Source organism: Zosterops lateralis, assembly GCF_965231275.1.
Source record: "Zosterops lateralis genome assembly, chromosome: 5".
Taxonomy (NCBI): domain Eukaryota; kingdom Metazoa; phylum Chordata; class Aves; order Passeriformes; family Zosteropidae; genus Zosterops; species Zosterops lateralis.
Genome location: NC_139766.1, coordinates 39,355,643 through 39,370,039, shown reverse-complemented (window position 1 = coordinate 39,370,039; position 14,397 = coordinate 39,355,643). Strand labels below are relative to the sequence as shown.

General features: G+C 37.1%; 1 protein-coding gene across 2 annotated transcripts in view; it reads right to left on the bottom strand.

Moving 5' to 3' along the window:
- The window catches only part of SPOCK3 (SPARC (osteonectin), cwcv and kazal like domains proteoglycan 3), a 143,674-nt gene that overhangs the window by 13,848 nt on the left and 115,429 nt on the right, over positions 1-14,397 (bottom strand). For both annotated transcript variants that reach the window (XM_083862503.1, XM_083862502.1), the window contains one exon: positions 1,493-1,612. In XM_083862503.1, the coding sequence (XP_083718629.1) occupies positions 1,493-1,612 (120 nt within the window). The remainder of the gene's footprint in view (positions 1-1,492; positions 1,613-14,397) is intronic.

The following is a 14,397-nucleotide window of genomic DNA, read 5'->3' as shown; positions in this document are numbered from 1 at the left end:
ACAAGAGCCAGGAGACAGATTCAGGCATAGCACTCTCTGTCCCCTGTCTGAGGCTGAAATACATTCCTGCTCACTGTGATTACACAGACACGAGCAGAGCCCAGGTTAAGGCAAGACACAAAATCACTGAACATCCTGAGCTGGAAGAGACTCATAAGAATCATCAAAGACCAACTCCTGGCCCTGGCGAGCGTGGGGAAGGTACCAAAGTTATAGCTCTACAGTTGCTTCTTTTACCACTGCCCAAATGACAAAGGAAGAATTCAGCAAGAAACGGGACCCTACATGATATTTCAGTTTACCTTCAACTGAGCAATGCCCTAACCTTCATAATGAGATACTTTTTTTTAAGTATACAATAAATTCTTACTTAGGGGCATAAAATTTTGTATTTCTATTTTTTCACTACTGCATGAGAAGCAGACCACATGCCAATTATGGGCACCTACTAGAATGTAAACTGAAATATATGGGTTTCAATGTCATTTTTTTCAATATCAATACAAAGTGGTGTTACTGTATTACCACCTTACCTCAGAATCATTTTTTATCAATGTTAAGAAAAGTATTCCCAGATAAGAGAGAACCATTTTTAATTCTTTCTGGTTTATAGAATTATTCACATTTTCTTAGCACGAAATCACACGATGAAATGGCATTCCCAACTAAGTGAAATTAATGGATTTCTCAGAAAAAAGAGAAAAAGTAATGCTACAAATTGAAACAAACAAAAGCTAAAAAAAACCCCAACTCAAATACTTAAAAAGCTAAAAATAAAATAAGTAAGGTAGAAAGCCTGTAGTGGCCAAGTTCTGCGAAACATACTCTGGAAGAATTCATCATTTGCTCTTCATATTAATGAAAGGTAGAGTTTTCTGGCTTATGAAATCCAATTTGACTCCCCTCACAGTAGGACTTCACTTTTGGAACTATTAATGCACACTTCAACTGCTCTTCTAAACAAGCCCTTTCATAATTATATTTTAAAATGTAACTACTTTCCACAACAACAACAACAAAAAAAACCCTATTTAAATATTTGAGGGGGTTAAAAAAAAGTTATGTCCCCTACTGTTTCCACTTTATTAGTACTCCTGAGTCTTTTCCAATTTCAAGTATAACCTTAAATTTCTTTTTTACTTACAAGCTTCTTTTCCATCTGTTTTTCTGTACCAGTACCTACAGTGACATCTACTAGTTAAGATGGTCACACATAATTTAAGCTTATTTCTTTTAATTTGACAGCATTTACAAATTAAGGCATTGTGAATGGTAGCTGTCCTGCCAAATGATATTGAAAGTCTAAAGTGAACATCTTGTGTTAGTACTAAGCCATAAATAGGAAATTAACTTCAGAAAAGCCCAGAGTTATAGTTTTGTACACATGACTATTTAGGGCACATGAAAATAAGGCAGGTCTTAGCAATGGAAAAACAAAAGAACAGAAAAGGATGAAAGAAAACATCAAATAAGACAAGCAAAAATCACTTACTGCTTCTTTCAGGCCTTTGAACAATCCTGGTCTTCTTATTCTGAATTCCACTTTCATGAAGTGCCTTAAACCAGTCTCTCAATCTGTTTGCAACTTCTCTGAATTCCAGGTCACTGCACACTGAAAAACAAAATGCAGAATTGTTTAGTGGTTTTTTCTCCAGGGAGCTAAATCGAACTTCTCAAATTATGCTAAAAAAAAAAAAAATCTCTGAATCCCCCACAAAAACCAAAACCCATATAATAATACAAACATATATGTTCCACAGCTTTTAAAATAAATTTAATTCAGTTGCAATGTTAACATATGCCATCAAAACCCAATGAAGGTCTTGAGAAATAAATACCTGCTGTATAAAGAAATTATAAAATTACAGGTACTAAGAAATAGGAAACTTCCTTTGCAAACTACTATAAACAGTCACAGCACAGGTATTTTCACATCTTACTGTAGATGAATCTTTTGTCTTTTCATTTCCATGTTCATAAAGGCAATACTAATCCAAGCCCTACCAGAACAGGTCAGAGGTGTAATTTAGGATATCATGAATACCATGAATACCCAACCTGCTTTCCTATGCTGAGGCACGAAAAGAGGAAACAGGATTGACAGCAAAAGTGTTTCAACAGTGTGCGGGAAGTTTATACCATGGAATGGAGTTTCACAAGCCAAACCTGCAAACAGGCACTTTGTACTTGCATCACCAAGTACAACCACTTGGTGATGGAAAGGATGGACTCTTTGACCAGAAATAGCAAAAGCAGAAAAAGCACACCAGACCAAAGAAAGCATCTGTAGTACCAAGAGCAGCAGATCAGTAGCAGACTGGCTGGAGTGCTGTACAGTACTGGCAGTTCATACAGAAGCCAGCAGCAGAAGCAGATTATCAGATGTGCAGTCAAGAGGCCTATTCACTGAGAAGACAAAGAAAGGGCATGCTTGAACCAAGTAGATATCCCTCCCAGAACTCCATCTTCCCATTTGTTTGGGAAAAGCTAAGAGAAGACAAAAGAAATAACAGTATCTGGAAGATGACAAGAGCAGAAGAGACACCAGGTATGTCCCTGTTCTGTTAACAAAATACCTTTCACTGCCATTCTCAATAGCTATGATTTCCAAACTGAGATCAATTTTCGGGTCTATCAGTAACTGAATAAGCTACAACCTGAAGAGCTCCTACCTAAGTTGGCAGAGCTTGACACTCTTGAAAATAAATCTCCAGTTTGCTTACTTGTCCTTTATTGTGTAGCAATCCAACACATAGTGACATAGCTTTTTTAGCACTTCAATAAATTGAACAACACTGTGAAACACCTATTTGTATTTTGGAATAAGAAACATGTCATTATGTCAACTATCAATGCCTGCACAACTGCATGCATCTAAGCACGGGATTATGTATTCTTTACTTAAATCACTCTTGATACTTTGATTCTATCCATGAAAGACTGAAGTACAATTCATCTATACATACATTTGCATACGTTATGGACTGACATTTTAAAAAAAAGTAAGTATTTGTGCTTCTCTATTGTGTAACAGAACTATTTCTTTTCTGATAATTTATAGGGAACTGGGAAATAAATAATGATAGATAAGCATGTGTACTCAAAAATGTATTACAACAATCAGATGAAAATGGTCTCTTGACCCAAGACTACATACTGTAATTCAAACATTTGAGATTTCTATGTTTGCTAGAACAACACCTTCCTGTACCAACTCTTCCAATCAGCTGACAAGTAAGCACAAAGAATCAGCCATTAACTTGGGACACTCTGCTCCTCTTTCATTTCTCCTTCCATTACAGCTGTATATTGGGTTTGAACAGCCAGGTTTAGGTAGCAGGAGGCTACAGCTGTGGCTTCTGTGAGAAGCTGCCAGAAGCTTCCTCCATGTCCAGCAGAGCCAATGTCAGCTGGCTCCAGGACAGACCCACTGCTGGCCAAGGCTGAGCCTCAGTGAGGAATGAGATAACATATTCATGTTCAACTTCATGTTCTGCAACAGAGATGATCAACCTAACAATCCATTGACTAGAATGCTATTTGCCATTGAAACATGCTTGCTCAAGGTTATACTGCATGATGAAAAATTAAATGAATTAGTTGATACATACTAAAAAATGTTTAGGAACTTTTCATCCCAGTGATGAGCTTGTAAAGACACAGAGTAGGGAAATTATTGTGCAAATTTGTCTGATTTAAAATAGGTCAAGATGAGGTAATTCAAATCTATTCAGACTATTATTTCACCTGATAGACTGGGAAATGAATCTTTAATGCTGAAAGACAGACAGTAAAGGTTGTAGAAGGTTAGACAGTAATCAAAAAATGCATATTAAATCACATGAATCCACTCAAGAACCTGGCAAAATGTACTTCTGTTTTTGTATAATGCCAATGGAAGGCAGTCCTGCTATTACAATCAATTTTAGTAGCCATTAAGAGAATTAGTACAAGGTAATATGAAGTCACTACCTCAAAGGTTACTGGAGTCTACTGTCATTTCAAGCAATGTTTTCTAAAATTAACAGCTATGGCTATGAAAAATAATGAAGGTATCTGAAAATTTATAGGTACTTAATATGGGTATATCTTTATGATAAATATTATTTAAATGTTAGGTGGAAACAACTGTTCTATCTGTTTTCACATAAGGCAAATGTTATGATTTGTGTTGGCATTTGAATATGCTTTACAAATGGGAAGTAAAATATTTGAAAATGCTGTGTCAGCCTGAGTTCCTTTATTGCCTTTCAACTCAAGCTAATTAATGAAGTAAAAATAATCTTACTGAAAGCTGTAAAGACATGTAGAACATGTTTTAGCACTAGCATAATGTATTGAATTCCCTAACATATTTAAACCAGTCTTAGCTTCCTGACATAAGAAAAAGTAAGTTATTTAACAGTGCTTCCTTTTTATGTAAACACAGAGACACAAAAAGTTAGCTTAGTAAGTATTGAATGGACATGGACATAATGAGCATACTGCAATACTGTTATATCAAGGAGTGGCTTTTGCCAAGTGAAGGGTCAAAAAATGATTTAGAAAAAAAAAAAAAGAAGCAAGAAACACATTGCACACTATGCAGATAATGTTCCTCAGCACACACAATCTTATCCAATCAGGCAGAACTATACTCATAAACTCATGTATACAATAAAATAACCAGGAAGTAAATATAAAGAGAGTATATAGAAAACTTGAAGAACAGGGTACACATCAACCTTGTTTTAGAGTCAACTAGTAATTACTCCATGTGGGATGGGCAACTGATCAGTCAGTATGTGCTGAAGCAAGACTTCTTGCTATTCAAACTTTTTCAACATATTAGAATCAGTGCATATGACTTACAAAAACATTGCAATCAAAAACAAATATATTGTTTGATTCACAGAATCAAACAATAATATATGTTGAAGGAGACCTCCACAAGTAGTTCAGTCTTACTCTCTGCTAAAAGTAGGTCTAATTACATCAGATTGCTCAGGGCAGTGTCCAGTCATTCATGTGAGGGTTCCTCAGTGTTTGAGAGACAACTCTTCTCTGAAAGGAACTACTAACAACTGTTTTGTATCCCTCCACTGTTCTTCCTGAAAGGTACCAGAGTATTTCCTCATGCTGTAACTTGAGGATTGCACCCATCTGTCCAGGATTGCTAGACACTCAGAAACCTGGTTAGAGCAGCAATTCTGAATCAGCTGTGAGCAGGATTATTAGACGCTGTCCACAGCTGATGCTCATGTAGCCCAATGCCTTTTCAAAGCATTACCTACCAACCATGTACTATCATATGGCTGCACAGTGAATGCTGAACATCTATTCCAGCACAGGCATTTAAACATTCTTCTGAAAATACAGTAATCCTACATCTGCCATCAGAACTCAGTGCTGCCTTTAAAGACATTATCTACTTATATCATCTACTATAGTAACCTGGAACATTATAGCACACATAACGACTCAGGGACAGTACTCTGCAAGGCTGCCATTCTGCAGAGGTTTGTGAACTTAGCCCTGAGGAACTGATTACTTGGACTGAAAATTCCTGGCTCCAGAATAAGGGCTAATACCCATGTGGCTAACTCTGAATGTCTAAGAATTGTATGCAAGTGACTTACAATTCCTGCAATACAGAGCAGCACTTCTAGCTCTGCATCATCTGTCACATATGGGAAGAGAAACATACGGCAAAAAGAAATGTGCTACCAAACCAAATAAATTTGGCAGAAGGACAAAAATCCCTCCAAACCTGTAACTAAATGATGGAACAGTCATTTCAGTTATCTTTCTACCATCCTGGACGTACAGTTAGAGCTGTTTTGGGGTTGGTTTTTTTTTTGTTTTTTTTTTTTAAAGGCTTTAAATTGAAAAAATTAGTGCATATTTTTTTATTTCTATAAGCTGATATTTATCAGCCATCTGTTACCTCTAGGGCCAGTGATTTTAGGAAGATAATACCTTGAAATTAACAAATAAAAGTATTCTAATTTCCTTACTACTTAGCTAAACATAATGAATTTTCTACTTCAGTTAGTCTATGTTATGAGATAATTAATACAAATTCTGCAGATACCGTATCAGGAAACTGCAGCTGCTTATTCTTACTGCCCCAAATTAATGTTCCATACAGACATTCTGCACATGATTAATGCTTCATAAAATTCAAAATTATTTTAATAAATTACATTTTCATAAAATAAATCCGATCTTTTTGTGTCCTAACAGTTTTTAAACACTTCATATTTAAATATAGTAATAATTTCTGAGTGCAGGAAAAATAGCAGTAACCAAAACACACAGAATTTATGTGCCAAGTTACTGTCTTCAACTTAAAATATGTGGACTTAAAACACACGGACTTACAAAGAAATCACAATGAAGTAAGACAATACTGATTCTTTAGTCTCTCAAAAGCAGCCCAGACCTATTGTGGAATTTGCTGATTTATTTCTGAAGGACAGTCAGTGTTTATGGCTTCCTTTGCTAACTGCTGCTAACCTTTAGTGTTGGCTATCATTTCTCATCATGCTGTTATTCCTAACTATTAATTTCTGTGGATGAAAATTATGTTATTAATCTGTAAATTGCATAGTTGTGAACACAAACAGTAAAAGAAGATAGCAAAGAAATGTTCCACTGAATACACTATATTTCAAGATAATTTCCAAATATTTCTGTATATTCAATTGAATCCAATATTTCATTTAATAAAAGATACAGAAAGTATCAAATAGGGACAGACCAAAAATTGTGTTAGTGGTGAAAGCTTTTAAAGAAACCATAACCCAAAGGTATGGTAGTTTTCAAAATTCAGTTTTAAGGATTCCAGAAAGCACTACACAGCTCTGGGATGAAGTCTGGACATTTTCTTCCCTTCAAGACCGTGACTGACAGAGACCTGCAAAGACTTCTTGCATTTGACACACAACCCCTTGAAACATAGTAGACAAAGGTAAAAAGATCACTGAACAATGCCCTTTATAAAGAAAATTTTAAAATACGTATATATTATTTCACCATTTCAAATTAGGTATTTTATGAAATCAGAGATGTTCTTTCCTAATAAAACACTTTAAAAGTGTATTACATCAGGTAACCATGCACAGAACCTAGAAGGGTCTCTGATGGCCTTTCTTTTTGTTGTGAGAGAAAATTACTGCTCCTCATTATGACTACTTACTGGCTTGTACCTTTTCTCTGGCACAGAAGGGCAGGAGAATTGAACAGTGGCCTGACCCTTTAACAGAAATTAACTACAATCTACTCTGCAAGTGTCTGGCATAAAGGAACCTTACATACTGGATCTCACTGAAGCCTAACAGATCCAAGGCTGCATTCAGCAATTTGCTCTTTTCATATTTCGTGATCTGATGCTTTAAACCACTTTGTATTTACTCTAACCATTTGCTTGTATGTTTTTCTTGAATGTTTAATCACTAACATTGCTGCAAATCATGTAAAACTGTTCATTAAAGAGCACAGTTGCCTGTAGACCTTTCAGAGAGGACTGAGAGGGCAGAATTACTCCAATTTAGCTAAGTATTTGTGTCTTCCCTAAAGTAAGGCCAACAGAGGTAGACAAGCTCTTTCTCTCCTGTTGAAGAAACCTATGACAGTTAATCCATTACACAGTAATGTAACAGCCATCTCCCTGGCCCAGAAATAACAGGCAGTGAGATGCAAACTCTACTACACTACCATCACCTCAGAGAAATCAGAATGCTGGTTAAGTAAATGTAATCTGCAGCTGTGTCTCCACATAAATTCACTAATCAAAAGTGTAAGGAGAAATGCAAAACTAATGAGTTTAAAAAATATGATTAGGGCACAAATACCCAAAATGTTTACAAATGCATACATGAAATACGTTACCAAAGTGTAATTATGTTTTGCTAGTCTATGCACTGAGCACTAAATGGATTGTTCATGAATGTCTGATACAGATCAGGGCATTTTTATGAGCTGTAAATGCATATTCATAGAGATAGGAATTTATTTAGCCTTGGTAATTTCTAATGAGGTTATTCCTATATGTATTTTAAATCCAAAAATCTTGCATTACCAACAGCAATCCTCATAGGTGTTATAGAGAACCTTTAACATACTGAGCATACTGTGTGTGACACAAATCAACACCACATCCAAACCAGACACCATGAGGGGTCAGTCTTGGTATCATGACAGGTTTCAGAAGGTTCTTTTCCAGCCATAGTCTTTCTGCTGGCTACCCACATGCAGTGCTGTCTGCATATCAACTTAGCAAGTACAGAAGTTTTCAAGCACCATGTGTATGTAGAACACAACAAAGCTCTCCTAAAATCCTTACCCCATTGAAATCAGTAGTAAAATCCTTGCTGACTTCAGTACAGCCAGAATTTCACCCTCATTTTGCTGCTGTCTAGACCAACTACTTGGTTCTCTGAAGAGGAAAGGAATGCTGACACTGATCAACACAGTGATGATTCTTTAAACAATTCTGTTGACATTTTTCACAATGAAAAATCACATTTAATAAATTCTGCAATCTATTAAGAGAAAAGAAAAATAGAAGCTTTTTGTTTAAAGAAATGATATATTTTGAAAAAAAAACCTATACAAGAAAATTTTAGACAAAATCCATATAATTAGAATGTACATTTTTTTCCACATGGTGATTAAGAACCTTTCAAGGCAAAAAGAGTATGGGCAATTAGAGATGCCAGGTAGTAATCTATTCAGTTATAATTTTACTTGTTAATCATAAGCTATGAAAGGCATTTATACTAACTGGATGTGCTGATTATCAGCACCATTGCCTACAGCTGAAAACAAATGCCAAGTATCATCAACTGTGAGCCTCTTCACCACTGCATCTGAGACTTCCAAACTACTGTCCCTAATAATGGCACCACTGTTTGCACTGTTTACAAAATCTGTAGAAGTCTTTAAACTGTCAGTGACATCGGAGAGTCTGAAAATAAAGCATCAGTACCTGAGACTTAAAAGTAAAAAGCAAAATCAGTACTTTAATTGTTTTATGAAACAATGAAATACCTACTGATAATGGTTTTGAAGACATCCTAGTAAGAACAGTAAGAAATATTTATAAATTATTATGTCTATTTTTCAGATAGATTCTTCTATAGAGCCAGCTGCATCACTAGGCTATTTAGGTAGTTTTAAAAGATACAGGCCCTGACAGCCACATGTGAATTCACTGTGGTCAAACTCCATGTTTTTTTACCACTGCACTGAGCTCAGAAAGTTGTTGCCTTCCTGTCTGCATGGCTCATTGCCTTGCTTTCAAGATGTTGATATTGCTCCTTGATGACTTTCAAACAGCAAATTCACATTTAGCAAGGTGAAGCTGAGGCACAGCAAATGTGTGCAGAGATTACTGGACTCAGGTACCACCACCAAAAAAAATTAACTTACAGTATAACAGGTCCAAGTTTAAGAGTTTCTCCATGGCTCTTATTTCATTAAACAAATAGGAACCTTGGTTCCATTTAGTGGAGTTTTATCAGTGACTTCAATACCAGTTTTGCATTCAACAAAGATGAAAATCCCTTACTGCTATTGCATAGAACCTCAAAACTTCTTCCTGGTTTCACAGTTGTAATTTGAAGGCTGTTGCTTGAATACCTGAACAGACTTAGGATTTTATTTGCTGCTGTCTGCATATATTCATTGATTGAAACCATCAACACATTTCTACTTTAAGAGCCAACACTGCTATTATTTCTTAATACACAATGAATTTATAGAGAAAAAACCACTAGTTTAGTCTCATACTGAATTCCTGTTTTAGAAAAGAAAGTTTCTAAGTTTCTAGAGCTGCTCACAGATTAGTAAGAGTTGGTAACTATGACAAAAAATAAATATAATATAATCCTACAATATACTGTATATGGCAGAGAGTATCTTTCTTGTAATTTATAGCAACACCTGGAAGTCTAGTAGGGCTGGATGTACTGCGTAATTTTAAAAGGTCATTAAATGTAGAATAATTATACTGTGGGGCTGATACTGTTCAACATCTTTGTCAGTGACATGAACAGTGGAATCAAGTGCATCTTCATCAAGTTTGCTGACAACACCAGCCTGTGTGCTGCACTCAACATGCTGGAGGGAAGGGATGGCATCCAGAGGGACCTGACACACCTGATAGATGGGCCCACACAAATCTCATGAAGTTCTCAAGGCCAACTGCAAGGTTTTGTGTCGCGTCAGCCCCAGACACACCTACAAGCTGAGTGGAGAAGGGACATAGAGGAAGGTGCAGAGAAGGAATTCAGAGTGGTGGTTGATGAAAAACTCAGCATGAGCCATGAGCATGCAGTCCCAGCCCAGAAAGCCAAGGGAATCTTGGGCTGCACTAATAGGGGCATAGCCAGCAAATTGAAGATTATTCTCCTTCTCTACTCTGATCTTGTGAGATTCCACCTGAGTACTGCATCCAGCTCCACTGTCTCCAATGTGAGAAGGACACAGAGCTGTTGGAGCAAGTCTAGAGGAAGGTCATGAGGTTGAAAAGAGAACTGGAGAAACTCTCCTATGACGACAGCTGACAGAGTTTGGGCTGTTCAGCCCCTGCAGAAGAGACGGTTGTATGCAGACCTCATAGGAGCCTTCCAGTATCTCAAGAGAGGCTACAGGGAAGCTGAAGAGGGACTTTGCATCAGGAACTGTAGTAATGGGAGAAGCACTAATGGGCACAAACTGAAAGAGGGGAAATTTAGGTTAGACATTATGAAGAAATTATTTTCCGTGAGGGTGATGAGATTCTGGAACTGGTTGCCCAGGGAGGTTGTGAATGCTCCAACCCTGAAAGGTTCAAGGCCAAGCTGGATAAGGCCTTGGGCATCCTGCTCTCTTCTGGTCTCCTATAGATACTGGAAGACTGCTATGAGCTCTCCTCAGAGCCTTCTCTTCCCCTGGCTGAGATTATTAAAGATGCTCTCAGCATCTTTACGGCCCTCCTCTGGACTCACTAAGGCAGATCCATGTCCTTCTTATGCTGGGGGTTCCAGAGCTGATGGCCATTACTAAGTAAATTTTTTGCAGGACATAATGCAGTATGGTCAGCAGTTGTCACTATGGTAATGTAGTTTAACGTTCTGTATGAAAAAAACTTCAGTAAAACTTCAACTAGTATTTTGAAATCAGCCAGTAACTTGAGCTGTGAAAAAAATTCTCAAAAAAAAATTTACATTGAACCCTAATGTTTCCTTTCCAAGTTGATAAGGGAAATTACAGTAAGAACAGACTTCCCACCAAACCCGAAGGCATTGAATTTGCAATTTAAAATGGTATCAAAACTGTTGCTTAAGCCTCAGAACATAGAAATAAACCAAAACCTCATTAAAGCTTCAAACTTTACAAAAAACTGACTTTCTTGTACATGCTGAGAAGAATAAATATATTAAAAACATAGAAAAGATTTTGGTTTTATTCTCTTCCAGATACTAAAAATTAAATTTGTGAATTTTGCTGTTTGTGCCTCAAGATATGTTATACTGCATTTGGGGTAAACTTATTAAACAAGCAAGTGTGCAGACTCCTAAATATAATCATAACATAGTAATCCAATTAAAATAATGCCTACTCACCTAGAATAGTATTTCACTCAGAAGAGATGTGCAATAGTCCAGTTGCCTGACCAGTTCAGGGTTGACCATAACCCAATACATGTCATTAAAGGCATTGTCCAAATGCCTCAAACACTGACAGGATCATCAATCACCTCTCTAGGAAGGTTGTTTCAGTGTTTGACCACCTTCTCAGTAACAAAATGCTACCAAATCTAACCCTTCTGCAGCACAGCTCTGAAGCATTCCCATGTGTCCTATCACTGGATACCAGGGAGAAGAGCTCAGCACCTCCCTCTCCATCTTCTCAGCTGTAGAGACCAATGAAGCCACCCTTCAGCCTCCTTCTCTCCAAACCTGACCAGCCCAAAATTCTCATCCTCTCCTCACAGTACATTGTTTCTATCACCATCACTAGTATCGTTTACCTCTTCTGGATGCAACCAAGGACTTTGACATTCTTGACATGGGGGGCCCAGAACTGCACAGAACACTCAGGATGAGGCCCCCCAAGGCTGTCCCTCTGTTGGTTGTCTGCTTGTGCTGTGATACTCCCCAGGATGGGGTTTTGCTTTCTGGGTTCTGGGGCACACCCTGCTGACCCACACTGAGCTGCTACTGACCAGCACCCCCAGATCCTTCTTGGCAGGGCTGCTCTCCAGCCACTCCTCTCCCAATTTAGACTTGTGCCCAAAATTTCTCAGTAATACTGTTTATTTCAACAGGAGTCAGCATGAGGGAGCTGTGAGCAAATAGTATCAACATACAACACCTGGTCCACTGAACTCAAAACCATTCCTGCTACCATGACAAATAGCTGAGCAAAATAAATTAAATGAATACTTGAATGTCTAGTCACTGCCTAAAGTCCAAAAATGCCCAAGTTCTGGGTAAGTCTCTTAGAAGAAATTAATAAACAAGGAAACAGAAACCATGACATTTCCAACACACTGATATCGATCACCTGTGAAGAAAGATGCAGACAACAGCTCCTCTGATTATTCAGTCACTCAACAGTGATGATAATTAGAAGAAATAATGGCCCAGAGGGAAGCAATTCACACAAAGTCTATAAAATCTCCCTGACAGGGAGTCAACTAGGTATATTAGGTATCTAAAGTTTATTTGTTTCTCATTTACTACACACACACACAAATAAGTCAGCTATTCAGTAGAAGACAGGAACATACATAAATATATGGCTGAATATAGACATAAAATATAGTGAGTTTCTCTCCCCTCTTCTTCTCTAGACAAGTCAGCCAAGCACCTGTCTGGTAGGCACAAAACTATGCTCCCAAGCCAAAGATGTAATTAAAATTATGATCTCCTTGCTATTCATATTTTCTTTTTTCGCTTTTTTCCCCTTTCTAGGCCGTTTCTTTTATTAGTCCCTCATATTTTGAAGCATCAAGAGCTAATGAATCACATATTATTCGTATTTCATTGAACAACACATAATCAAGGTGTCTCATTTTTTTTTTTTCCTGGAGAAAATAATAGGTATTATTTTCTTGAAAAACATTACAATGCAAAACTTATTTCTTTTCAGAAAGGTAAGATGCTGAACATTTTAATCTAAATTAATTGATTGATATTTATCCAATCACTACAAAGAAATGCAGATATGTGTAATTTTTGAGTCTACATACAACCCTTTTCTCTTATAGCATTGAAAGAAGTAAGGAAATTGTGTTCAGGAAAATGTTCAATTTTTTTTATGGCCTGATATTGCACAGATAAAGTAAATTCAAACCTTTAAAAAAATAAAATAATGCAGGCTAACACTGAGACAATTATAGCAAAAATAGGACCTCAGTAAAGACTGCAACAGGCAGATGTACTTTGTTTTCACAGCTCCTGTTTGGCTTCCATTGCAAAAGAAATTTCTCATCACTCAAAATAACACTAATAAGCATTTATAATGCTTGATAAGGATTTTTTATTCCATTTTGATTTAGGTAACAGAATGACCCAATGTCCATGTGATACACTGGAAAAAGTTGCCCAATCACACAGGAAGAGAGTTCTCACATTTCAGCTTTTTAGAATGTTGTTCTTTATCTACCCCAACACTCTGGAAATCAAAAGGAAATCCAGATTGTAAGAGAACAAGAGCAGAAGGTCTGACCAGACCATTTCACGTTCAGCTCTCCCAGAAGAGTGCACCATAGGAATTTTGGGCCATTAAGCTGCAAGCCTCCAGGACACACCAGATTCACAGCATTGCAGTGTGGGCAGTCTGCACATGTGGACTGGTGGTTTGCCTGGCGCTTAAACACACGCCAACACCATCAATCTCTCTGAAAATGCCTTCTTAATGGATATATGCACTTCTATTTCCATTATGTAAGTACTTAAACCACAAAGGGGCTTTCTTCCAGTCTGAAGAAATCTTGCTTCAAGGTAGAGCAACAGAAAAAAAGGAACAGTAGATTGTGCAATTACCCCATGACCTCTGTGGTAATGAAATTCAGTACAATTTTATTTTTATGCTGTATATAGTTAACTTGCTTCTACATATAAATATATACAGCTAGGAATTTAAAAATTACTTCCCAGGCTCCTTGTGTCCTTTGTCCAAATGTCAAGAATAAATCATTACCCACTAAGATGCTTATTTCAGATTGAATTGAACATTACATCACTGTGCCTGAAGCAGATGGAAAACAAAGGCTGTTTTGCAGGCTTTATGATTTGCAAACACCTTTTATGAGTTGGTGTTACGAAAAATATGTTGGGTTTCTAGACTACTGCTACCACTCCTGGTCATAGTTTTCAGTGTGCCTTGTACAAAAGTATGTTACCCTACAAAAAAGTCCACTTG